The sequence below is a fragment of the Pelodiscus sinensis genome, chromosome 1, assembly GCF_049634645.1.
Source record: "Pelodiscus sinensis isolate JC-2024 chromosome 1, ASM4963464v1, whole genome shotgun sequence".
Classification (NCBI taxonomy): domain Eukaryota; kingdom Metazoa; phylum Chordata; order Testudines; family Trionychidae; genus Pelodiscus; species Pelodiscus sinensis.
This window is the reverse complement of record NC_134711.1, coordinates 326,597,475-326,625,031: the sequence shown is the minus strand read 5'-3', so window position 1 is coordinate 326,625,031 and position 27,557 is coordinate 326,597,475. Positions and strand designations below refer to the sequence as shown.

General features: G+C 46.2%; 3 protein-coding genes across 3 annotated transcripts; all 3 read right to left on the bottom strand.

Moving 5' to 3' along the window:
* Positions 1 to 2,796: 2,796 nt before the first annotated feature.
* Positions 2,797 to 3,747, bottom strand: LOC102463747 (olfactory receptor 51G2-like). The gene has a single exon (XM_006126577.3). The coding sequence runs from the start codon at positions 3,745 to 3,747 to the stop codon at positions 2,797 to 2,799; it is 951 nt and encodes a 316-aa protein (XP_006126639.3).
* Positions 3,748 to 14,493: 10,746 nt separating this feature from the next.
* On the bottom strand, positions 14,494 to 15,429 carry LOC102463487 (olfactory receptor 51G2-like). The gene has a single exon (XM_006126576.3). The coding sequence runs from the start codon at positions 15,427 to 15,429 to the stop codon at positions 14,494 to 14,496; it is 936 nt and encodes a 311-aa protein (XP_006126638.3).
* An 8,854-nt stretch (positions 15,430 to 24,283) lies between these two features.
* LOC102458458 (olfactory receptor 51G2-like) lies at positions 24,284 to 25,231 on the bottom strand. The gene has a single exon (XM_006126556.3). The coding sequence runs from the start codon at positions 25,220 to 25,222 to the stop codon at positions 24,284 to 24,286; it is 939 nt and encodes a 312-aa protein (XP_006126618.3). The 5' UTR covers positions 25,223 to 25,231.
* Between the last annotated feature and the right edge of the window lie 2,326 nt (positions 25,232 to 27,557).

The window sequence follows — 27,557 nt, the reverse complement described above, 5'->3', positions numbered from 1 at the left end:
CATATTGGGGTGCATTCGGGGAGCATTGCCAACAGATCTAGAAAGGTGATTATTCCCCTTAATTCAGCACTGGTAAGGCCACATCTGGAGTATTGTGTCCAGTTCTGTACCCCCCACTATAAAAAGGATGTGGACACATTGGAGAAGATCCAGTGGAGGGAAACCAAAATGATTAGGGGGCTGGAGCACATGACCTACAAGGAAAGTCTGAGGGATTTGGGCTTATTTAGTTTGCAGAAGAGAAGTATGAGGGGGAATTTGATAGCAGCCTTCAACTTCCTGAAGGGAGGTTCCAAAAAAGGATGGAGAGAGTCTGTTCTTAGTGGTGACAGATGGCAGAATAAGGAGCAATGGTCTCAAGTTGCAGTGGGTGAGGTCTAGGTTGGATATTAGGAAAAACTATTTCCCTAGGAGGGTGGTGGAGCACTGGAACGTGTTACCTAGAGAGGGGGTGGAATCTCCATCCCTAGAGGTTTTTAAGTCTCGACTTGACAAAGCCCTGGCTGGGATGATTTAGTTGGGTTTGGCCCTGCTTTGGACCTCCTCAGGTCTCTTCCAGTTATGAATCTATGACCAACTCTTAGTACACAGATGTTAGTACTTCCCTGTCTCACCTGACAGATTTTAGGATCTCAATTGTCTTGTTCACAGCTGCATCACATTGGCGGATCACAGTCATTCTGAGACTGAAAAATACCCCCAGCTTTTTGTCCTCCCCCGTCATTTTCAACCTATCTTTGGGTATAAAAACAGAGGTATAATGTGAAGATTGAGTGCTGACTTGATAACAATGCACAAGCATTTTCACAGAAACACAATACTAGCTACCTTTAATCTGCAGGCAAAGGCGTTACCAGAACCAATGACTGGACCCTGAAGCCAGACTAACTGGAAATGAGGAAACTTTTTTAACATTGTGCGTGCTTAACCAGTGGAACAAACACCCAGGCGATGTGTTGGGTTCTCTTCATCTCTCCAAATCATGAGCAAAAACCTTCCTGGAAGATACACTTTAGATGAACGCAAGTTATGTGTTAGTCAAACCCATGTCATTCGGCTTAATACAGGGGTAACTGGGCAAAATTCTGCAAGCCAGATGATCTGATATTCCCCTGTGGTCTTCATTTCTAGGAACCTATGAAGCCTTGCCTTGAGTGGGTTATAATCATGAATGTGTAACCATCATCAGGCAGTTTTGAACATGAGACCTTTGGAGCTTATAGGAGTCTCTACTACTTGAGCTATAATACCACCTGGCTTGCAGCTTAGGGTATAGTGCTCCCTTGTTCTTAGCTCTCACTCTCCATTGTCTAAGTGCCACTTCCTGGGACAGTGAACCACACCAGGGCTACGTCTAGACTGGCATGATTTTCCGGAAATGCTTTTAACGGAAAAGTTTTCCATTAAAAGCATTTTCAGAACAGAGCATCTAGATTGGCACGGACGCTTTTCCGCAAAAGCACTTTTTGCTGAAAAGCGTCTATGCCAATCTAGACACGCTTTTCCGCAAAAAAGCCCCAATCACCATTTTCGCAATCGGGGCTTTTTTGCAGAAAACAAATCTGGGCTGTCTACACTGGCCCTTGCGCAAAAGGACTTTTGCCCGAACGGGAGCAGCATAGTATTTCCGCAAGAACACTGACAATCTTACATGAGTTCGTCAGTGCTTTTGCGGAAATTCAAGCGGCCAGTGTAGACAGCTGACAAGTTTTTCCAGAAAAGTGGCTGATTTTCTGGAAAAACTGGCCAGTCTAGACACAGCCCAGGTGTGTGAGTTAAAAATGCAACTTGAATAAGTCCCTACTCTGAACACTAATAGGCACTCTACAAAGATAGATCCAACAAAAAAGAATCAGGATTGTCCCAGTAAAACTGGGATGTGCGGTGCCTTTACACTGCAAACCTGGTCCTTTCTTGTCTTCAGAAGAACCTTAGCATTTAATCATGACCGTTGTGGATAAAGTCAATAAGGAAGTGTATGCACAGTCCATCTGGTGGCCTCCTTACCAGAGGATGTTGTAAAGACCACGATGAAAATAGTGTTCAAAAAGGGGCTAGGGGTGTGTCTAGACTACATGCCTCCTTCGACGGAGGCATGTAGATTAGCCAGATCGGAAGAGGGAAATGAAGCCGCGATTAAAATAATCGCGGCTTCATTTAAATTTAAATGGCTGCCCCGATCTGCCGATCAGCTGTTTGTCGGCAGATCGGGGGAGTCTGGACGCGATGCCCCGACAAAGAAGCCTTTCTTCATCGACACAGGTAAGCCTCGTGAAACCAGGTGGGTGACTGTGTCCCTTAGATAGCCCCTGCTCCAGACCCATGGATCACGCAGCACCCAGAGTGCTCAGGAAGGACCAGGACTGAGACTGCAGAACAGCTCTGCAGCTTTCTCTCATGGCCCTTGGACGTTTAATCAGGAACGGGAGAGTGGCAGGTCAGGTGTCATGGGAAAGATCATGCACGTCCCTTCCCTGTATTGACGGCATCAATGGGAGTTCTGAGGTTGGAGCAACCACTGATATGGCCCCTTTTGAGCCCACATCACACGCATCCCCTGGGTCCCCACAATTCAGCCACTTTCTAAATGTTGTTCCCTGCCTCAGTCTCCTTCCCCTACTTTGCTGTTCTCACCAGCCCCTGTCCCATTGCTCCAGGCCTTACACACCATTGAAATGCCTTGCTACACAGTGGAAACTGGTAAGTCGTGCTGTTTCAGATAGAAGGGTCGAGGATGGAATGGATGGCAGTGGCCTGTTTTTCCTTCTGTCACATGTCATCAGAGCTGGAGAAGGGTTATGAATGGGCCCTTCCCTTTGAAAACACCCTGATTAGCCTCGCACGAAGGTCCTTGCTTTTCACGCTGTACACAATCGGGTTCATCAGCGGTGGCACCAGCAGGGCGATGTAACTCAGGAGAATCGGAAGCAAGGGAGAGGCACCCTTTGCAAATCTGTGTAAAAAAGACAAGATGATCTCTGGTGAGTAAAAGAGTAGGACGACACAGAGGTGGGAGATGCAGGTGTTCAGGGCCCTGAGGCACTGCGTGTGGGAAGTGATGCTCAGCACTGTTTTCAGGATCATCATGTAAGAGAGGAAGATGAGCAGCGAGTCTAAACCCATCGTTAAGATTTCAATAGACAAGCCATAGATGCTGTTGACTCTGGTGTCCGAACAAGCCAACTTCATGATGTCCTCGTTGCGGCAGTAGGAATGGGAGAGGACATTTCCTCGACAGTACTCAAACTGCCTCAGAAGAAGGGGAAGTGGGAGTATTGCGGGAACTGATCTTAGCACGCACACCAGCCCCATCTTGCCTATTCTCGGCAGGGTTAAGATGGAGGCGTATCTCAGCGGGTTGCAGATGGCGATGAAGCGGTCGAAGGCCATCACCAAGAGCACGGCAGATTCCGTGCATTGAAGTGCAGCAATGAAGTAAATCTGGGCAATACAGGCATGGAGGCTGATCTCCCTGGAGTTAAACAAGTACACGCCCAGGATCGTCGGAGTAGTGGCTATCGATAAGCCAAGGTCTGTGAGGGCCAACATGGAAAGGAAAATGTACATGGGCTCATGGAGGCTTGGGTCTGTTTTTATAATGAACAAAATGATGGAATTTCCTAATATACAAATAATATATACTAAGCAGAAGGGGATAGCGATCCAGAGGCGGACATCTTCCTGCCCTGATATCCCAGTAAGAAGGAACACGGCATAGTTGAATTGTGTATGGTTGACAACTGACATCATGTACCGGGCAGCTCTGAGGTGTTTCCTTCCTGAAAGACAAAAGAACAGGAAATTAGTTGCAGGTACAAATTCTGCTACTGGCTTTTTGTAGTACATGGGATAAATACTTAGGGACAGGTGCTTAAGTCAACAACACTGATTTCATCTGCATCAATACAGACTTACATGTGTAAATTCAGTCAGAACCACTCTATTCACTTTCCCATATGAAATGCTCTCACTGACACACTCTGACCCCCAAGAATGCATCCTAGAGAAGCTGAAAAGTGCTTTGCCTGGCTAATGCTAACTGAACCCAGAGAGTTTTACTAATCTACAGGCTTCTCTTCTTTTTCATAGAACCTGTATCCTCTCCCTATGCAGGGGTCTGTAGATGTCTGGCAAATTACCAGCTAAGATAGACAATAACTTCAGGTGGCATCACACGTGTGTGAAAAAGGCAAACACTAGATTTGTGCTCATATCTCATTGATGTACAAGTGACTTCAACCATGTCTAGTTTAGAAAAGAGAAGATGAGAGGGGACATGATAGCAGCTTTCAAGTACCTAAAAGGGTGTTACAAGGAAGAAGGAGAAAAATTGTTCTCCCGGGCCTCTGAGGATAAGACAAGAAGCAATGGGCTTAAATTGCAGCTAGGGAGGTTTAGGTTGGATATTGGATATGAGGAAAAACTTCCTGTCAGGGTGGTTAAACACTGGAATAAATTGCCTTGGGGGGGTTGTGGAATCTCCATCACTGGAGATATTTAAGAGCATGTTGGATAGACACCAGTCAGGGATGATCTAGACGGTACTTGGTCCTGCCATGGGGGCAGAGACTGGACTTGATGACTTCTCAAGGTCCCTTCCAGTGTGGAAGCAGGATTAAGAGAAAGGGGATTTGGGTGGCCATTTCAGGGTTTGTCAGTAGCAGAGCAAGAGTCTGGTTCACTCTGACTCCTGCTAACGCGAGAGCTAGAAGAGACGCTGTGTTCGCCTCTCTGTCTCTCTCACATAGATAAGAGTGGAATAAGAAAGGGAATCCTCTGAACTGTCATTCATGTTAAAATTCGACACTTTCCAAAAAGGACTCAACAAACATTTGAACTATCTCACCCATTACCAAGATAGTTTCCCCAATTATCACCTCTAATACCATTAACTCACAAACATCCCACTCTCCCTACCTCTAATACCATCAATTCACAGACACTTACCCTCCTTCCTCCCCTCCCCCCCCCCCGCATCTCCCTCCTGTTCTGCAATGTGATTTGTCCTTTTCATATTTGTTCATTTTTTTTAATTGTATCCTTTGGTATATATGGTTGTGACTACTTTCTTCCACTATTTGATCTGAGGAAGTGGGTCTGGCCCACGAAAGCTCATCATCTAATAAACCATCTTGTTAGTCTTTAAAGTGCTACATTGTCCTGCATTTTGCTATAGATAAGAGTGGAATGCTTACCTCAGTGAGAGCCTTGAGATAAGACAGTGTCCGATGGGAACTGAGTGGGCAGGGAAGTAATTGTTTAATGTTATATGTAACTGAAAGGTATATATATTGGCTTTAAATTGTTTTGTATTTGAAGATCCACTTACGCTGTCTTCCCTTGCAATATTGCTCGAATAAACTGCCTCTGGCTACTTGCTGCTTAAACACAACGCAGAGTGAAGGCTCGTTTTCTTCCACACCAGTTCTAGTATTCTGTGATTCTATGATTCTGTGCACTCGTAGCTGGTGAGGTGCATGAATTACATAGACCCACTGTAACACTTCTCTTTCCTGCATCTCTGAATGTAAGTGCTGGTAAAAGCATCTGTTTAGTTACCAGGGGACGGTATCACTCAACTGTCCACTGAAGAAAGAGTTAATAACACAATTCCATTGTAAGCCATATGGGGAGTACTTCTAAAATAGTTTCAGTAAGCAGTAAAGTTACCACAGCTCCTTCCTTTAAAAATTCCAGTAATGTTGCTGCTGACTTTCAATACAGGTGCCTGCCATGAAAGTTTGGATTGCAGTATTTGCATTATAATGAACATTTGAGGCATACTATTTACACATCTGTATTTTAATACACACACGGCAACCGCAGGTGACAAATGCACTTGAAACCACCCAGCAAGCACCATCAACCTACAGTGGGCTTGTGCCAGGGTCAGTCTGAGGGTGGGAGCAGCCTTCGATTCTACCCCTGAGAGGGCAGGTTACAGGCCTGACATGTGGTACTCGCACTCCTGAGAGGGGCAGAAATGCCGGTATCCCTGTAACTCTGAGGTATCTCTACAGGGTAAAAGATCCAGAACTCTCAGATACTAAGGAAATGGAGTTATGGCTCATTGGAGCGGTTACCTCAGAGCTCTGAATTCCTGCCTTCACTGTCGAGTCGGAAGGTTAAACTTTGAAATCCCATTTGCTGAGCAAATAAACTCAAGGCCTTTTGGGAACCAGTCACCGATATTCTGTGGGGTTACCTCTCGCTCAGCCCCTGGCAGGATTGGGCTCAGGCTGCCCAGTACCACTGGAAATGGGAAACATCATGAAATCCTGACTTGGGGCATCACGGTTTTACAACTCCAAGCAAGAGTGTCAGATTTCTGGGTAGCTTGAATAACCCACCAAGGTTCATGGGCACATGGAGGAAATGGGTCCCCAAACTAACCGGCACTTCCTGCCTTTCAGCCCTGCCTCTGAATCACCCCCACATCCCAGCTGAGTCCTCTGCCGCTGCACAGAACAGCTGCCAATGCAAACAGCCTGCAGCCTTCGCCCTGCACTTGGCATGTTACAGACAGTGACACCTGCCAACGTACCCAGTTCCTGCTAGAAGGGAGCCGCTGGCACCAGAGGTCTTCACCCTGAAGCACAAGGAGTCACCAGAGAGGTTGCACGGGCAGCAGGCAGTGTGTGTTCAGATAGGGAGGCAGCTGCCTTTATTCAGCATGTTTGTACCTTCCCTTGGGGCCACTTGGCCATCAGGGAACCTCAGCTGCTTGGCTTCGTGTGCACCAGTTTTAACCCCATCACAGCCAATGGCAAATGGCAGGAGGATAAACCACAAGGGATGGCTGGGTCATGATGCTACCCAAGTGGCCTGCAGTGCAAGTCCTGATGCAAATTCTGTTACTGGGCTTGTCGTCATGCTTTGTATGATTCTAATTAGTCACATGGCTACCTTGGGGGAATCAAAGCAGTAATGATATTTCAATAATAATCATAAAATCATAGAATACTAGGACTGGAAGGGACCTGGAGAGGTCACTGAGTCCAGTTCCCTGCCCTCATGGCAGGACCAAATACTGTCTAGACCATCCCTGATAGACATTTATCTAACTAATAATAATAATAATAATAATAATAATAATAAGTCTCCCCAGAAGCCCCCTTTCCTGCATTAGAAACCCAGGGTGCAGGTGAGAGAAGGAAAATTTCTTTTGGTTCGTTCCAGCGCTGAAGGTCCCTTCCCTTCTCCATGAGGAATGAAAAGGGGGACCCAGGGATTCCCAAAGTTAGGCACAGATCTCAGTGATCCACTGGTAGCCAGGCCCAACCACCCACAATCTCTGGGCCTCCGCAGCTGCTGTAGGACTCTCTCTCCAGCTCCCTGCTAGCAGAGATTCATCAGAGATGTGCTACCCGGGCTTGTGACAGCAGTCGCTGCCCATAGTATCAGCTCCTGAGGGTGTTGTAGAGATGGGCAGGGGCTGCACAGTGAAGGGAAAACTGATTGGAGTAGCTGGTGGGCACAATAACCCATCCCTAAACTGGTTAGGAAGTCTCAACGTTTTTATACCCAGAGTGCAGCCACTAGCTCTGTCAGGACGGCCTTCATTGGGTATGTCTACACTACACTAATTCGAACTACTTAATTCGAACTAGGCGTTACTCCTCGTAGAATGAGGTTTACCTAGTTCGAATTAAGCGCTCCGCTAGTTTGATTTATATTCGAACTAGCGGTTTGTATGTGTAGCCGCTATTAAAGTTAATTCAAACGAACGGCTGTTCGTTCGAATTTACTTTGTAGTGTAGACATACCCTTTTAGCCTCCGATTTCTCTTTGGGATCAAAGCAGCTGCAGCCGGGCAGGCTTGTGGAAGCTGAGTTTTCAGAGAGAAAAAAAAATCCATTTTCTATGAAAACATCACCCCAAAAAGAGAAACAGTTTCGTGTGGGTCACAATTTGGAATACGGGGGAAATCTCTCCATTTTCCAGCCCAGGTCTAGCTCGAAGAATGAGCCGCTGCCCCACTCACCACCAGGTGGCAGCACTCACCCCCACCAGCCTCCCTCTCTGCCAGCTCTATAACAGAGGGAGCCATGTAACAGGGCAACTATCAAGTGATCCGTCTCATGGCGTCTGCTCTCAGCTTCTGGCAGTCAGTGGTTCGGAGACACCCTATGGGGCACATCTACACTAGGAAGCTATTTCGAAATAATTAATATCAGTGTCATACCTCCCCAAATAACAAATTCGAAATAGTGTGCCATCAAAACTAGCCCGAAGCAGGCGCCGTTAATGTGGACGCGCTAACTCGACTTGAAGAACTGGAGAGTAATTAGTTTGAATTACTCTGGCGGGTAGTGCTTTTAAAATAGGGGCATCGGAGTGTCCAACTCACTGCTATGTCGACGTAACTATTTCAAAATTAGCGTTAGTCCTCGAGGAAAGCCGGAGTGCAGATTTCGAAAGAAGCGGCCCATTATTCCAAAATAACTTGCTTGGTAGCGTGGACGCTCTGCTTATTATTTCGACCTAAGGGGGGGTTATTTCGAAATAAAGCCCTAGTGTAGATCAGGACCTAGAGCATGGGTCTCTGTCTGATCATCTTGGTTAGTAAAACCTGATGGACCTGTTTGTGATGGGGTGAGGTCACAGAAGACCCCCTGGGGGTGCTTCCCAGGATGCTGGCAAGGCCACTGACACTCACCTTCCTACTCTGCAGGGCTTCTCACCACCCTGTCCTGCTGGGCCAGCTCCCTGGTCTCTCTCAGCCAAGGAGCAGAGTGAGATCACTGCCTTCCCTCCTCTCCTCCTCCCCCACCTCCAACGAAGCAGTACAGACACTGAAAATCTTCAGGTCCAAGGAAAATTCTGCTTAGGGCCTAGCTTCCTGGGATACCCCTCCCCAGATGGGATCAGAGCCCCCAGTGAATTATTTAGGTAAGCCCCCTTTTAACTATGACAGTAGGATGTGTACACTGATTGCCCCTGCCCGCAGGTAACAATTATTTACACTGGCCTTGATAGTAAACAAAGCCCTGGCTGGGTTGATTTAGTTGGGGGTGTAGAAGCTGTAGAAACCATTTCATATTTAGCTAGAAGCCATCTTGTATAACAGAAACCATTTCAGCTTTTCTCTCAAGCACGTAGACCAGAGTGAACTTTCTATCACCCCGTGAGAAGAGGCCTACAGGATGGGCTATTGGAATGTGTTAATTGGGCTGGTTGGGACAGGAGATGTACTCCCTCGTACCTGTCCGCCATCTTGTTGATAAGGCTTTGTTTTTCCAAGTTTAATTGAGGATTTCTGTAATTGGATGCCCTGACGTCAGACTGTTTGGCTAAGGGTATAAAGATACTAGGATTGATTGTATTAGCAGCCTTACTGGGCCTGGCTTTGCTGGGACCATGTTTGGCTCATGCTGTGCTTTATTAATTAATAAAGCTGTTTGTTAGCTGCCTAAACAGAGAGGAGCGTTTTTTTGCTTCAACAGGGTTGGTCCTGCTTTGGGCAGGGAGCAGGACTTGATGACTCCTGAGGTCTCTTCCAGCCCTAGGATTCTAGGATTCTGTGATTCTAAGCAGTAGGATTTAAGTGGTTGCAAGTGAGAACAGGCAGAGCATAGTAGATTACAAATTTAAAATAACAGAAAATGCGTAGTTAATTCCAACAATAAAACCTCAGCACAAACTTATTACAAACTTACCCTAAAACTGTTCTTGTCCACCTAAACCTCCAACCAGGGCAGCCTGTCTCCCTGGGTTCTCTGGTTCTTCTTCAGAGTGTCATGTCAGCCAATGACAGAAACCTGCTAGCTTCCTGTTGTTTTAAAGATTCCACTTCCGCATGGGAAGTTACCTGGCCAGTCCCTACCAGTTAGGGAGGTCACATGACTTCCTAGGCCCAACCACTGCTAAGGCTTAACTTTTACATAGAAGAGCGAAACATGCGCCAAAATAAGATACACAGATCCAGCGGATTATGACATTAAAATCGATAGGTTACATGAAGCAATTTGTCCCAAGCATCTTTGAGTTATGTATATTTGGGTTCATAAGTCCCTTTCATTAAGCATGGGGTGGAGGGTCCGTCACACTATTCTCCAGGGACTTTCCTAATTCTTTTTTGCACCAGTCACACTTTTGCCCTTCACATCATCTCTTGCAATGGGTTTCACCCCCCATGACTGGAAGAGCTCTAGGTTGGTCAGAGCCACTTCAGCTTCCCTGACACCTCTCGCTGCTCCACAGGAAAATCTTGTCTCTTCCCAAAGAACCTGAGCTTTTTATATGCACCATGCAGGTTCCACAGCAGTTGAGGTTACGACACTGCCCCCATAGGCATCACAGTGGTGCCTGTATCATTATGATATGATCTACAGGCATGGAAAAATTATGATTTGCACAATATGTTGCTGCTATTCGTGTGCATATGGGTTTTTTTGCATCTGAAATCATGAATGCCGACTATGCATCTGTATTTAGTAAAGCATTTAGAAAAATATCTGTATTTAGAAAAGTAGTTAGACCTGATGAAACCCCCTAGGAAAAATGCTTCCAGTCCAGACAGCTGGCTGTGAAGAGCCTCTTCAGGATAATGGGGCATTAGGGGAAACAAAAGTCTATATGAGAAGCCACTCTGTCGACGGAGCCATGTAGATGAGGCAGGTCGACAAAGGGAAATGAAGCGGCGATTTAAATAATCACCGCTTCATTTAAATCAAAACAGTCGCCGCACTGTGCCAATCAGCTGTTTGTTGGCACAGCGCGGCAGTCTAGACAGGGATCTGCTGACCCCAGAACTCTTTGTTAGCAGATCCTTTATGCCTTGTGAAACCTTTCCTGATTTATTATATTTGCAATCTGTGGTTCCCAGCATCCAGGTAGCTTTTCTTCACTGTTGCTGTACATAGAATTGATATTATCAGAGAACAATGCACAGCTGCTCCAAGCTTTCTTTCTTGAGCACTAATATCTAATTTAGACTCCTTATGTTTTTAAACATAGTTGGGATTATGTTTTTCCAGTGTGTGTTCCTTTCATTTATCTCAGAAGGGTAGCTATTTTAGTGTGTATCTGCAAAACCAGTTGGGAGTTCTTGTGTATCTTAAAGACTAACAGATTTATTTGGGCATAAGTGTTGCACCGCACAGGTGTGTATAGTGTAAGCTCCTGACTAACAGATTTATTTGGGCATAAGTGTTGCACCGCACAGGTGTGTATAGTGTAAGCTCCTGACTATAAGTTGTTTTCCCCTCAATGTGGAAAAGATATTTTACATTCTTTGTACACAGAGCTGAAATTTTCCCCAGACGCATCACTCAAAAATGTTGGTGACGATAAGCATAAAAGACATTTATTAACTAAAAAGGTGGATTTAAGCGATTCTACATAATAGCAAAGCGATCAAAACCCTTTTGTACCAAATACACAACACTGCAATTGAAGCCTAACATACTAAACAGACTGCATTTGAATGAACAATTTCTTACCCTGAGGGTATGTCTAGACTACATCCTTCTGTCACCAGAGGGATGTAAATCAGACATACCAAAATTGCTAATGAAGAGGGGATTTAAATATCCCATGCGTCATTAGAATAAAAATGGCCACCACTTTTTGCCAATGCTGCAATTTGCCAGCAAAAAACAGCAGTCTAGACGAGGATCGGTCGGCAAGGAAAGCCTTTTCCGACAGATCCCTTATGCCTTGTGCAACGAGGTTTACAGGAGCGGTCGGAAAAGGCATTCCTTGCCGACCAATCCCTGTCTAGACTGCCGCTGTTTGCCAGAAAATTGCCTCATCAGTAAAAAGTGGCAACCATTTTTATTCTAATGAAGCACAGGATATTTAAATCTCCACTTCATTAGCAATTTTGGTATGTCTAATTTACATGCTTCTGGCGACAGAGGGATGTAGTCTAGACATACCCTGACTGATGATATAAGAAGATGTCCAAGTTTTCATACCAGGCTTGAAATCCTTTTAGCCCAGGAATAGACCTTTTGCCAGTTCAGTTTTTGTTCCTCAGGTGTTCCCAGGGTTTTTTTTTTTTTGTGTGTGTGTGTAGACGTGAGGCCAAGAGGTGATGGCACTCCCCATCTGATATAGTTTTTCCATAGGGTGGAAAACCTTTTTTTCAAGCCCAGTTCTCAGGCCAGTTTATGGAAAAATAGAGGTACAAAAATGGAGTTTGGTGTCATATGGTTTAGTCACATGCCCTGCTGAGTCATAGCTGACAATCCTCCTGGGAGAGAGAAATACATCCAGCACTTTCTCTTCCCCAGTCATTTTCAACTTACTCTTGGCCATATAAAGGGGGGTAGAATGAGAAGAAGGGAAGTTTGAGAGGGGACTTGATGACAGGGCAGAAGCACTTTCACAGACATGAAATACCAGCTACGACTGGGCTCTTTAATCTAGCAGGCAAAGGTGTTACAAGAATCAATGGCTGGAAATTGAAGCCAGACAAATTAAACTTAAAACGAGGAAAACATTTTTAACATTGTGGATTCTTAACCAGAGGAACAAATTCCCATAGTATGTGCTGATTCCCCTGATCTCTCCATATCATGAGTGAATCCCTTAGAGTAAGACACGCTTTAGATGAACACAAGTTATGTGTTAGTCAAATACAAGTCATTGGGCTCAGTACCAGGGTGAAATTTTGCAGGTGTTGAGACTCGATTATCTAGTATTCCCTCATGGCCTTAATTTCTGTGTATCTGTGAATCTTTGTCTCCAGTGGGTTGATATCTTGGACGCAACTTCATCAAGTTACTATTCAAACACTAATAAATAGGCACTCTGCAAATATATGTGCTGATCAAGAAGAATCAGGATTGTCACAGTAAAACTGGAATAGGTGGTGTCTTTACGCTGTAAACCTGGTCCTTTCTTGTTTTGTCTTACAATTTAATCATGACTGTTGTGGAGAAAGTAAATAAAGAACATAAGAACGGATATACTGAGTCAGACCAAAGCTCCATCTAGCCCAGTAGCCTGCCTTCCCACAGTGGCCAATGCCAGGTGCGTCAGAGGGAGTGAACAGAACAGGGAGTCATCAAGAGATCTCTCCCGTCACCCATTCCCAGCCTCTTACAAACAGGCGAGGGACATTATTCCTACCCATCCTGGCCCATTGACTGGGCTTAAAGTGCAGCAAGGGAGGTTTAGATTGGACATTAGGAAAAAATTCCTAACTGTCAGGGTGGTCAAATATTGGAATAAATTGCCAAGGGAGGTGGTGGAATCTCCCTCTCTGGAGATATTTAAGAACAGGTTAGATAGACATCTGTCAGGGATGGTGCAGACGGAGCTTGGTCCTGCTTTGAGGGTGGGGGGCTGGACTTGATGACCTCTCGAGGTCCCTTCCAGTCCTATGATTCTATGATTCTATGATGGACTTAACCTCCATGAATTTATCTAGTTCTTTTTTGAACCCTGTTAAAGTCCTTGTCTTCACAACATCCTCTGGAGAGTGTATGAACAGTCAGTCTGTGGAACTCCTTGCCAGAGGATGTTGTGAAGACCAAGGTGACAATGTTGTTCAAAACAGAACTATATAAATTCATGGAGCATAGATCCATCAGGGGCTATTAGCCAGGATGAGGAGAGCTGGTATTTCTAGTCTCTGTAGCCAGAAGATGGGAAAGGGTGACAACGAATAGCTAACTTGATAATTGCCTGTTCTGCTCATTCACTCCAGGGCACCTGGCATTGGCCGCTGTGGAAAGGCAGGATACTAGGCTAGATGAAACAACACAAACAACGGCAATAGGTGGGGATTCGGGTCCTGAGTCTCTTTGCAGGTCTCCTGTGTGTCAGAGACTCACCCACACACACAGCTCTGCTTGGCCATGGTGGAGAGTGGCTCAGCAGATGGGCTGTGTGCAGAGCCACCACTGGGGGGCAAGAGGCTGCTCCAGTGGATTTTCTTGTGGCTTCTACATAATCATGTCTCTGATATGACTCAGCCTCAAGCACGTGGCTGAGTGCATAGGGGAAAGGTGGGTCCCTGTGCCCCTTGAATAGCGCCTGTTTGCAGTTGGTGTAGCCCCATAGGTCAGGCAGCACCCAGAGTGCTCAAGTTTCTGATGGCACAATAATTTTGCAGCTTTTTTCGTGGTCCCTAGATGTTTAACCAGAGATGGGACAGCCTGGGCCATGGGAAATAACATCCCCATCCGTTCCCTGTATTGATGGTATCAACTGGAATTCTGAAGTTGGAGCAGTCACTAGTTTGGCTTTTTATGAGCCAACATCTCACCTGTCCCCTGGTTCTCCACAAACACAGTCCCTTCCTTAATGGTAATACCTGCCTTGATCTCCTTCACACAATTTTCAGTCCACTCTCACCAGCCCCTCCCATTCCTCCAGACCTTAGAAGCTATCAGAATCTCTCACTACAAAGTGTAGATTAGTAAGTCGTGTTGTCTCATTGTCTCAAATGTCAGGGTCTGAGGTGGAATAGGTGGTCATAGCACATGTTTTTTGTCTCCCATGTCATCAGAGCTGGAGAAGGGGTGACAAATGGACCATTCATTTGGCGAACATCCTGACGATCCTCGCACGTAGGTCTTTGCTTTTCACGCTGTACACGATCGGGTTCATCAGAGGCGGCACAAGCAAGGCGATGTAACTCAGGAGAATCTGAAGCAAGGGAGAAGAGCCCTTCCCGAATCTATGTAGAATAGACAAGCCGATCTCCGGTGTGTAGAAGAGCAGGACGGCGCAGAGGTGGGAGACGCAGGTGTTCAGGGCCCTCAGGCTCTCCGCAAGTGACGCGATGCTCAGCACTGTTTTGAGGATCATCATGTAAGAGAGGAAGATGAGCAGCGAGTCCAAACCCATTGTTAAGATTTTAATAAACAAGCCATAGATGCTGTTGACTATGATATCCGAACAAGCCATCTTCATGACGTCCTCATTCCGGCAGTAGGAATGGGAGAGGACATTTCCTTGACAGTATTGGAACCGTTTCAGGAGAAAGGGGAATGGAAGTATTACAGACACTCCTCTTAGCAGAAACACCAGCCCCATCTTGGCTATTCTTGGCTGGGTTAAGATGGAAGCGTATCTCAGTGGGTTACAGATGGCGATGAAGCGGTCAAAGGCCATCATCAAGAGCACGGCGGATTCAGTGCATTGAAGTGAAGCAATGAAGTAAATCTGGGCAATACAGGCATTGAGGCTGATGTCCCTTGTGTTAAATAAGTATATGCCCAGGATCGTCGGCATGGTGGCTATTGATAAGCCTAGGTCCGTAACAGACAGCATGGAAAGGAAAATGTACATGGGCTCATGGAGGCTTGGATCTCTTTTTATAATGAACAAAATGACTGAATTGCCTACTATTGAAATAACATATACCAAGCAGAAGGGAATAGAGATCAAGAGATAGACGTCCTCCTGCCCCAATATCCCAGTGAGCAGGAACACTGCATAGCTAAATTTGGTATCATTGACAGCTGACATCATGTACTGAGGAGCTTTGAACTTTCCTTCCTGAAAAGAGAAAAAACAGGGATCAGGATAATCTTTAATGAGGAAAATCAGCAAATAAAAGTAGTTTTGGATTCACAAGTGGCTAGTTCTAGATACTGCAAAGGAAATTGGAAGAAGCCTTTCAATAGGCAGCTATGAGATACCCTGCTCTAAGGGAAATTTTCCCCCTGACATCCACCAGTTAAACATATCTCTCAGCGGTCACTCGATAACGAGTAAGACGCCTTCCTGTCACCCTCCTATTTGTGGAGCCGTAGAAAGCTGACCAGCCCGATTCTGGAGCCACAGGTCTTATCTCTGGATCATCACCTCGTTAAATGTATATTGTGTTTTAAATGAGGGTTTAGAACCGTTCCGAGTTATTTTTTAATGCTTACTATTGCAAATGGATTTTCTGGTTACCCATATAAACATCTAGTCCCTCTCTGAATCCGCCAAAGCTCTTGGCTCCATGGATATCTTGGGGCAGAGAGTCCCACACGCTGCTTGAGCGCCGTGTCATTTTACAATTGTGACCTTCACACTGACTCCCTTTCTGGCCCTGCACTTCTGACTGTGGCCTCTATCTGTCCTGCACAGAACCTATTTATCAATGTGCTTCATGAGATGTATGGAGATAGATATAGATATTTTTCTCCACTATTGATCATCCAAATTATGCCACTGTCCTTTTGTAGTACATGGGATAAATTCTTAGGGCCAGGTGCTTAAATCAACAACATTGACTTCAACTGCTTCACTTCAGACTTACATTTGTGAATTCCACCAGACCCAAGCTCTGCTAACTTTCCTTTACCAAATACCCCCACCAATACACTCTGATACACTGGAATGCATCCAAGAGACACTGAAGTGCTCTGCCTAGCAAGCATTGACCAAACCCAGAGAGCTATATTAATCTACAGACCTCCCTTCATAAATGAATGGAGATATACCTATCTCTTCGAAGTGGAAGGGACCTTGAAAGGTCATCAAGTCCAGTCCCCTGCCTTCATAGCAGGACTAAGTACCATCCCTGACAGATTTGCCCTAGATCTCTAAATGGCCTCCTCAAAGACTGAGCTCACAACCCCAGGTTTACAAAGCCAATGCTCAAACCACTGAGCAATCCCTATATCCCTAAAGCTGCCATCCTTTCCTCATGAAAGGGTCTGTAGATATCAAATTACAAGCTAACACACACAGCGTCTTCAGCTGGGCGACGGAGGGGTTGGCATCGCACACTTGTGAATAGTGCTAACATGACATTTGTGCTCATCTCCAGTTCAGTGCACGAGTTACTTCAGCCACGCACTTGTAAATGGGGATGTGTGTTACATACCTCCACTACTGCACTCTGCTTCCCTGCACTTCTTCTCTACTCTTCGCTGAAGCACAGAGCAGCGGTTCTGTTCTTGCAGGACTTTTGGAAAGTCATGCACAGGTCCTGTAGAGGGATTATGTTCATGACCTTGAATGTAAGCCAGTTACCAGGGGTCAGTATCAGGCAGTTGTTCACTGAAGAAAGAGTTAAAAGCACAAATCCACTGTAAGCCATATATGGAGTACATCTGAAATTGTTTCTACAGCAAAAACCATTAAGCAGTAAAGTTACCTCTGCTCCTCCCATCGAAATTCCAAGGACTGTGCTGCTGACTTTCCGTATACATGCATGCCGTGAAAGTTTGGACTGTAATATTTGTAAAACAATGACATGCTTGGGCATGACATTGACACACTTGCTCTTTAATACACACATACTGGCAGCAGGTAGCCCCCCAGCAAGCACCATTGATCCTCACTGTGCTATAGGCTAGGGTGGGAGAATCCTGATATTCTGCCCCATGACAGGGCAGGGTACAGAGACAGAAATCGAGCACTCTCAGTGCAGGGAGGGGCAGAGATGCCGGTAGCCCTGTAACTCTGAGGGGTACCTATGGCGTAGAAGATCCGGAACTCTGAGATGCTAAGGAGCTCTTACCACAGAACTTTGAATTCCTGCCTTCACTGTCGAGTCAGAGGGTTAAACTTTGAAATCCCATTTGCTGAGCAAATAAACTCAAGGCCTTTTGGTCACTGATATTCTGCGGGGTTTCCTCTCGCTCAGCCCCTGGCAGGATTGGTTGCAGACTGCCCAGCACCACTGGAAATGGGAACCATCAAGAAACCCTGACTTGGGGCATCAGGGTTTTACAACTCCAAGCTAGAGTGTCAGATTCCTCTGTAGACTGAATAACCCATCAAGGTTCACGGGCACATGGAGGAAAGAGGTTCCCAAGCTAACCAGCACTGCCTGCCTTTCAGCCCTGCCTCTGAATCACCCCAACAGCCCAGCTGAGTCCTCAGCCGCTGCACAGAACAGCTGCCAATGCAAACAGCCTGCAGCCTTCGCCCTGCACTTGGCATGTTACAGACAGTGAAACCTGCCAACGTACCCAGTTCCTGCTAGAAGGGAGCCGCTGGCACCAGAGGTCTTCACCCTAAATCACAAGGAGTCACCGGAGAGGTTGCACGGGCAGCAGGCAGTGTGTGTTCAGACAGGGAGGCAACTGCCTTTATTCAGCATGTTTGTACCTTCCCTTGGGGCCACTTGGTCATCAGGGAACCTCAGCTCCTTGGCTTCGTGTGCACCAGCTTTAACCTCGACACAGCCAATGGCAAATGGCAGGAGGATAAACCACAGGGGATGGGGGGATGCAAAGCAACTGGCCTGCAGCCCCAGCCCTGCTGTACACTCTGTTCCTGAAATCCAGACTTGTCAGCCCTGTACATATGAGTCTGAAACAAGTAATCCTGTGGCACCTTAAAGAAAAGATATATATAGTATCATGAGCTTTCATGGGTAATACCCACTTCATCAGCCTATAGTTCTGATTAGACACACGGATGCTTTGGGCATCAAAATGGAAATGATATTTCTAAATAATAATAACAATAATAATAATACTATAATACCAGTTTTCTCCCCTGACAACTCCCTTTCCTATATCACAAAATCCAGGGTTCAGGCTGAAATCTTGCTGAAATAAAATACAATAAATCAACGATAACAGTATAGGACCAGATATCTCCTTTCCTGCATTTTAAACCCAGAGTGCAGGCCAAGGAAGAAAAATTCCACAAAGCTCCCTATAGGTTGTGTCTATACAACAGGGCTTAACTCAAAATAAGCTACGCAAACTGAGCTCCGTCAATTGTGTAGCTTATTTCGAAACAGCTTATTTAGAAATTGGGAGCATCTACACAGCACTTATTTCGAAATCCAACTTCCCTTACTGCTCGTACAGTGAGGGTTACAGGAGTCAGAGTAAGAAGTCCTCCAGCTTGACAGTATTTTGACATTATTTCGAAATAACTGCCTGCTGTGTAGACATAGCTGCTATGGAAATTTCCCATTTCCCAGTAGTGGAGGACGCTTCCCTTTTTCCTGAGTTATAAACAAGGCTCCCAGTATCCAGATATTCCTCCAGTCATAGTGATTGACTAGTAGCTAGCCAGCCCCTGCCCCCCTACACAATCTCTGGGCTTCCACAGCTGCTTTAGGATCCTCTCCAGCTCCTGGCTAGCACAGACTGGTCACAGATGTGCTACCAGGACCTGTCACAGTAGCCACTGCTCACAGGATCTGTTGAAGGCCCAGGGAGGAGAGGTCTGAAAAGAGATGGGAAGGCTGGCTGGTGGAGAGGATGGGCCCAGTACCCCAGCCACAGACTGATCAGATGGTTTCAACCTTTCCATAGAGCCATAGATTTCATCATAGCAACATTAGGTGATGAGGGACAGGCAGATGAAAAGCTTCCAGTTTCTGTTGGGGATCCAGGCAGCTGTATCTGGGCAACCTCCCGGCAGCTGAGCTTTCAGAGTAATGATCCATTTTCTATGCAAACTCACCCCTCCCAAAAAAGGATGAAAAGAAATATTTTTCTCGGAGTGAAAATTTTTCGTGGGCTGGAAAAACCCTTCTCTCTTTTCCAGCCCAGCCTAGTTCATATCAAGAACCTTTGTCCAGGGTGTGACAGGATCATGCTCCTTGGTGGCAACACTAGCCCCCGAGCCACCTCTTACATTGCGCAACCCTTGGACATCTTCTAGAATCATAGAATCATAGAATACTAGGACTGGAAGGGACCTCGAGAGGTCATCGAGTCCAGTCCCCTGCCCTCATGGCAGGACCCAGTACTGTCTAGACCATCCCTGATAGACATTTATCTAACCTACTCTTAAATATCTCCAGAGATGGAGATTCCACAATCTCCCTGGGCAATTTATTCCAGTGTTTGACCTCCCTGACAGTTAGGAACTTTTTCCTAGTGTCCAACCTAAACCTCCCTTGCTGCAGTTTAAGCCCATTGCTTCTTCTTCTATCCCCAGAGGCCATTTTTCTCCCTCCTCCTTATGACGCCCTTTTAGATACCTTTTAGATTTTAGGGTGGCTCTTTCAGCTCAGTGGCAGAGGCAGGCCCTGGAGCAAGCTTGTCTGCAGCAGCACATCCATAACTGGAAAAATTGAAGAACATAACAGCAGCCATATTGGGTCAGACCAATGGTCTGTCCAGCCCATGCCTTGTCCACTGACAATGGGTGGGGCAGACACTTCTGAGGGAAGGCAGAAAACAAGGCAATTTTCTAGTGATCCATCCCGTGTCATCTGCTCCCAGCTTTTGGCTGTCAGATGTTCAGAGACACTCAAAGCCTGGGACTGTGTCCCTGACCATCGTGGCTAATCATCATTGGCGGGCATACTTTTGGCCTTCACAGCATCCTAGGGCAATGAGTTCCAGAGGTTGACTGTGCTTTGTGTGAATAACAAACTTTCTTATGTTTGTTTTAAATCCTGCTGCCTATTCACTCCATTGGGTGGTCCCTGGTTCTTGTGAAGAGGTAAATAGCAATACTTCCTTATTTGCTTTCTCAATCCCACTCATGAATTTATAGATCCATATCATATGAGTTGTCTGTTTTCCAAGTTGAACAGTCTGAGTCGTTTTATTTCTCTTCATTTTTGATGCCTTTCACTGTACTTTTTAAAATTCAAATATATATTTTAAAGATGGGGTAATCATAGTACAGAGTATTTAAGGTGTGGGCTTTCCATGAATTTATAGCGAGACTATAAATATCTGTGGGTATGTCTACAATACCGTGTTTTGTTGGAAAAATGGCTGTTTTTCCAACAAAACCTGAGTTACGCCCATACTTCAATCGCAGTCTTCTGAAAGTAAATCAAAAGAACAGAGGGTTTTTTCCAGCATTGGTAATCTTTTCCGGCATTGGTAATCCTCTTTCTATGAGGAAGAAGCCTTTATGTGTGGATGGGGAAGAGGGAGTTCTTACAAAAGAAGAGGAAAGAGGAAAAAGCACAGGTGGCCACTCCGTCTATAGTAATCACAGCGTAAATTCAAGATAGTGTCCATTCAGTATAGATGCTATCTTTCGAAAAAGCAGATAGCTTTTTGTGTGGATGCGCTCTTTCAGAAGAAGTTTTTTCGGAAGATCTCTTTCAAAGAAAAGGTTCTTCCAAAAGAAGCCTATAGTCTAGACATAGCCACTGTAGTATTATCTATACCTTTTCTGATGGTTCCCAATATTTTGTTAGATTTTTTTATTGTTAATATACACTAAGAAGATATTTTCAAAGGACTCACCATAGTCACTCCAACATACTTTTACTGTGTGGCAATAGATAATTTACACCCCATCATTTTGTAGGTATAGTAAGGATTATGTGCTCCAATGTGCATTGCTTTCTACTTATTTACTGTGAATTTCATCTGCCATTTTGTTGTCCAGTCACCCAATTTTTTTAGATCTCTTTGTAACTCCTCATAATCTGATTTGGACATAAATATATTGACTAAGTTTGTATCACTTGCATTTGGCCACCTCCCTGGTTACCCCATTCTCCACATTATTTATGAATACGTTGAGTAGGAATGTTTCCAGTACAGATCTCTCTGAGAATCCATTATTTTCTTTCTGAAAACTGACCATTTATTGCAACCCTGTGATTCCTAACTTTTAACCAGTTACTGATCCATGATAAGATTTTCCTTCTATCCCGTGACAGCTTACTTTGCTTAAGTTTGAGAACCCCTGGACTAGATTATCTACAGGCTCCTTCTGACCTTAAATTCTATGACTCTGTGAATCATGGTCTTGAGTGGATTGTTATCTTAGATGCAACTAGAACAAGCTGCTCCTCTGAATGTTATAGGCACTCAACAAGGATAGACGCTGGCCAAGAAAAATTGGGATTGTCCCAATAACACAGGATATGGGGTCTGTTTATCCTCTAAACCAAGTCCTTTCTTATCTTGGGCAGAATGTCACAATTGTCCTATTCTTTGATCTGGGAACAAAACACCATCTATGCTCAATGCATCACCATGAAGGTACCCCAGAAACCTCACTCTCTACACTTTGGGTGCTTGTGACTGACTATACAGTCATCCCAACATCCTTAAAATTAGAAGATTTATTAGCAAACAGCATAATGAATTTTTATAAAGTGGCTTAAAAATAACAGGCAGCTAACAAGCTAAGAAAGACATGATTAGTTGGGATTGGTCCCGCTTTGGGCAGGGGGCTGGACTCAATGACCTCCTGAGGTCTCTTCTAACCCTAGGATTCTATGATTCTATTATTTGCTCTGGAGATAGAGAAACAGACATCAAGGAGCACTTGAGACCCAGCCTAGATCCCTGTGTCTCTGAGAACATCTTCCCATCTGTTCACACCTTTCTTGTGGAAGCAGCTTTTGCTGAAACCCGTATGATCCCGGGGCCAGTCACCACAGTGCTCAGCCGTGTCTATGCTATAGGGCCAAGGTGTGAAGCTGACCTATGCCCTCAGACTGCTTTCTCCCACCCAGACCATCTAAGATGACTCCCCTCCCCATGGCTGTTGCTCCGTTCTTAGACCCATTTAGCCTTAATGGATAAGAAGCTGGATATGAGTTAACAGGGGCCCTTGTAGCCAAGAAGGCCAATGGCATCTTAGGGTGCATTGGGAGGAGCATAGCCAGCAGATCTAAAGAAGTGATTATTCCCCTTTATTTGGCACTGTTGAGGCGATACCTGGAGTATTGCGTCCAGTTCTGGGCCTCCCACTAGAGAAAGGATGTGGATGCATTGGAGAGGGTCCATGAGAAGGAAAAGAAAATGATTAGGAGGCTGGAGCACATGACCTACGAGGAGAGACTGAGGGATTTGGGTTTGTTTAGTCTGCAGAAGGGAAGAGTGAGGGGGGATTTGATAGCAGCCTTCAACTTCCTGAAGGGCAGTTCCAAAGAGGATGGAGAGAGGCTGTTCTCAGTAGTGACGGATGGCAAAGCGAGGAGCAAAGGACTCAAGTTACAGTGGGGGAGGTCTAGGTTGGATATTAGGAAAAACTTTTTCCCTAGGAGGTAGGGAAGCACTGAGATGGGTTCCCTAGGGAGGTGGTGGAATCTCCATCCCTAGCGGTTGTTAAGTCGCTGCTTAACAATGCCCTGGCTGGGATGATTTAGTGGGGGTTGGTCCTGTTTGGGAAGGGAGCTGGACTCAATGACTCCTGAAGTCTTTTCCAGCCCTAGGACTCTACAATTAATGGCTTGCAAATACTGATCCAGAAACTGTGGTGAAATTGTAGGTGTCCCTCTGATGCGCCAAACATTCCCCTCAGAAATTCACCTCCTACACCTCGCTGCCATCCTGAGGCCCCGCTTCTGTCCCATCTCTTCCCAACAGACCTCTCCCACTGTAACTTGAGTCCATTGCTCTTCTTGCCGCTCCCCTCCATCCTCCCCAAGGCTCCATCCCCTCTCCCTCTCTCCGGTTAGGCCATGTTAACAGCCACCCAGGAAGGCCAGTCTGTTGTGGGGAGTCCTGCACTCTCTGGGGGGGGGTGTATGATGGGGGATGGGAACACAGGCTGTGGTCCTCTCTCTGGCACACCAGCCCCTTGCCCAGGGCAGGTCACCATGACAACTCTTATCATGGCCTAACTCTGGTTTCTGAGCAGGAGAGGAGGCGGAGTCTTGGGTATTAACGAGGAATGGGGAAATCTTAAGGGATGAGATGAGGCAGAGCGAGGATCTGTGGGGGCGGGGGGATGAGAGGAGGGGCAGGCTCACAGGGAGGATTAAGTTTCTGCATAGCTCCCGCTTTTTCCTTTTGCCAAAGGGGTCACCCTACACTGACTGGGCTAGGACCTGGAAGCTGAGGCCTATTTCCACCCCTCGTGGGGGTGGATCCAGGCAAACTGGGGGCTGCATCCAGCCCCCGGGCCTGAGGTTCCCCACCCCGATGTAGAGGAAGGGTGAGTGTCTGTGCCCCTCTGATAGCCCTGGGCCACAGCTGGGGCAGCCCCATGGATCACACAGAGCCCAGATTGCTCAGGAAAGGCCAGGACTGCTACTGCAGAACAGCTCTGCAGCTATTTTATAGCCTGTGGAAGTTTAACCAGAGATGGCACAGTGACTGGTCAGGTGTCATAGGAAACAAAATCTCCATCCATTGTCTTTATTGACAGTATAGAGATAAATTCAGAGGTCAGTGCAGCCACTGATACAGCCCTTTATGGGCTAATATCCCACCAGTCCCCTGGCTCTAGACAAACAAAGTCACTTTGTAAAGGTTGTTGCCTGCCTTGGTCTCCTGCTCTGTCCTTTCTCACCAGCGGGTGGGAACAGCCCCTCTTCCCTGGCTCTAGGTCTAAGACCCCATTTGAAGCTTTCTCCGAAGACTGGAAATAATTAGCTCATGTTGTCTCAGAGGAAAGGGTTCAAGATGGAATTGGTGGACGTGTCCAAAGCTTTTTTATCTCCCGTATCACCAGCAGTGGAGCTGGGTGATGAACTAGTGCTTCACTTCACAAACACACTGATGATCCTCGCACGCAGGTGTTTGCTTTTCACGCTGTACACGATCGGGTTCATCAGAGGTGGGGCCAGCAAGGTGATATAGCCCAGGAGAACCTGAAGCAAGGGAGAAGAGCCCTTCCCGAATCTGTGTAGAACAGCCAAGCCGATCTCTGGTGTGTAGAAGAGCAGGACGGCGCAGAGGTGGGAGACACAGGTGTTCAGGGCCCTGAGGCTCTCCGTGGGAGACGCGATGCTCAGCACTGTTTTGAGGATCATCACATAAGAGAGGAAGATGAGCAGCGAGTCCAGCCCAACCACAGAGACTGTAAGAAAGAAGCCATAGATATTGTTGACTGTGATGTCCGCACAAGCCATCTTCATGACATCCTGGTGCAGGCAGTAGCAATGAGAGAGGACGTTGGCGCGACAGTATTGGTACCGTTTCAGAAGTAAGGGGAGAGGGAATATTACTACTACCCCTCTTAATGCAAACACCAACCCCATCTTGGCTATTCTTGGCAGGGTTAAGATGGAAGCGTATCTCAGGGGGTTTCGGATCGCGATGAATCGGTCAAAGGCCATCAGTAAGAGCACGGAGGATTCCATGAATGAAAATGTGTGAATGAAGAATAGCTGGCCCAAACAGGCATCGATGCTGATTTCCCTAGAGTTAAACAAGAATATGCCCAATGTTGTCGGCATGGTGGCTATCGATAAGCCAAGGTCTGTGATGGCCAACATGGAAAGAAAAATGTACATGGGCTCATGCAGTCTTGGATCTGTTTTTATAATGAAGAGAATGACTGAATTGCCTATTATTGCAATAACATACACAAAGCAGAAGGGGATGGAGATCCAGAGATAGATGTCTTCATGGCCAGGTATCCCGGTGAGAAGGAACACGGCAGATTGGAATCTGGAGTCATTGACAGCTGACATCATGTTGTGGGCAGGTCCAAAGGGTTTTCAACTGTCTTTCCTAGAAGGCAAAGGAAGAGATTAGACGATATTTAATGAGATGTCATTATGATAGGATTGGACCCCAGTGGGACCCTCAATTGGTATGCTGAGACCTCACTGAGCCTGCTTTCCCTGACAGACTGGGTATCTTGTAACCTTGTCCTGTTGAGTGCAGCCCTCCACCCTGCTTCAGCCGAGGGAGAGGGACCTGGCCACACATCCAAGGCTGCAGACACAGCAGTTCAGTGTGAGACCTTTCCCAAACACTCATGTACTCAGCCCTTTCAACTAGCAGAAACCCACTGGGTCAGGGGTCAGCAACCTATGGCTCTGGAGCCAAATACGGCTCAGTGTGGACCCAAATACGGCTCTTTGGTCATTCCCAAAGTACACGCAACTTTTTAAATTAAAATGAACAATTCATAATTTTAAAAACGTGTCATGACTCGCGTCAAGATGGAATTTTTGTCTCTTTCATCTTGAACCAGAGCGGACAGTAAGGTGGTGCACCCCACTAAGAACCGGCTACACACCGGCAAGAGCTGGCTGGTGCACTCTGCTGGTTCAAAGGGCCGGCAGAGAGCACACTGTTGGGGACGTTGCATGCTCCCAACTGGGATAGTGAGAGGGTCCCAGTGGCCCGGCCCCCTATCTGGCTGCAGCATCCTGTTCCTGGCCCCGATCCTGGGATAAGCCCCTTGTCTGGCCCCCATCTGACCACAGGAAGGGTTGGTGGCAGCCTCCCTCCTGCTGTGGCACAGATAGCAGGGGAGGCCACAATCCAGGAGTGGTGATCCTGGCCTGGCCACTACTATCACTGCTGCCTGGGTGCAGCAGTCCAGCCCTGGCTAGGTAAGGTAATCTGGCCCCAGGACCTCCCAACATATTTTACTTCCCGCCCCTGGGACTCTGCCCTACCTCCTGTGCCTCCCGACTCCCACACACCCCAGCCCCCTGCTCTGAGCCCCTCACACAGCCCAACTCTGATTCCTGCACCCCCACAGCCACAAACTGCACCCCCAGCAGCAGCAGAAGTCCCAGGAAACAAAGTTTGTGAGTGCAACATTTCATTTGTGTTATTATTAATCATCATGTAAATTATCAATTATATTAAGCTGTATATTTTCATTCATGCTAACGGGCATTCTTATACAGGCTCTTTGTTGACCACTTGTTCTGAATTTTGATGTAGTTTGGCTCTTTGGTTTGAAAAGGTTGCCAACCCCTGCACTGGTTAGACATATGGGCTGTGTCTACACTGGCAAGTTATTCCAGAAAATCAGCCGCTTTTCCGGAAAAACTTGCCAGCTGTCTACACTGACCGCTTGAATTTCTGGAAAAGCACTGAAGATCTAATGTAAAATCATCAGTGCTTTTCCAGAAAAACTATGCTGCTCCCGTTCAGGCAAAAGTCTTTTTCCAGAAAACTGTTCCGGAAAAGGGCCAGTGTAGACAGCACAGTAGTGTTTTCCAAAAAAATCCCCGATTGCGAAAATGACGATCGGGGCTTTTTTGCGGAAAAGCGCATCTAGATTGGTCACGGACGCTTTTCCGCAAAAAGTGCTTGTCCGGAAAAGCATCCTGCCAATCTAGACGCACTTTTCCGAAAATGCTTTTAACGGAAAACTTTTCCGTTAAAAGCATTTCCGGAAAATTATGCCAGTGTAGATGTAGCCATTTTGTGGTGTAAATCAGGAAGGTTTAGAGCCTTTCCAAGATTTTTGTAGTGAAATTTGCTTTTCTGGTTACCCCTACATAAACATCCATTCCCTGTTTGAAAACCACTAAGCTCATGGTCCCATAGCTTGTGGAGGGGAATCCTACACTCTACTTGAAGCACTGTGTGATTTAACAGTTGTGACCTTCCCACAGACAAACATTCTGAACGTGGCCCATTGTGTCATGACATGTGGGTAAACACATGGAAAGTGTACGTTGAAAGGGTCATTGGATTTGTCTGTCCTGAATTGAAATGACATATGAGTGTGTTTCATTGCCTCATTACAGGCTGAACCTCTCTAGTCTGGCACTCTGGTCCAGCAACATCTGTGGTCCAGAATGATTTTAGTTACCTTGCTATCCACTTATCATGGATGTGGCCAAGTTTCCAAGGTCCCATAAAATTTGTTTACAGCCACCAGTCCTGGCTCTCAGTGTTCTGTGCTGTTATTTAGCTCCAATTTACACCTAAATGTCTCCTAATAGTCCAGTAAGCAGTGAAAGAGTGGGTAATGGTGCAAGACAATATTGACCTCCTATGGTCCAGCAAATTCTCTGGTTCGGCATCTGTCGTGTCCTGAGGATTTGCAATATAGTG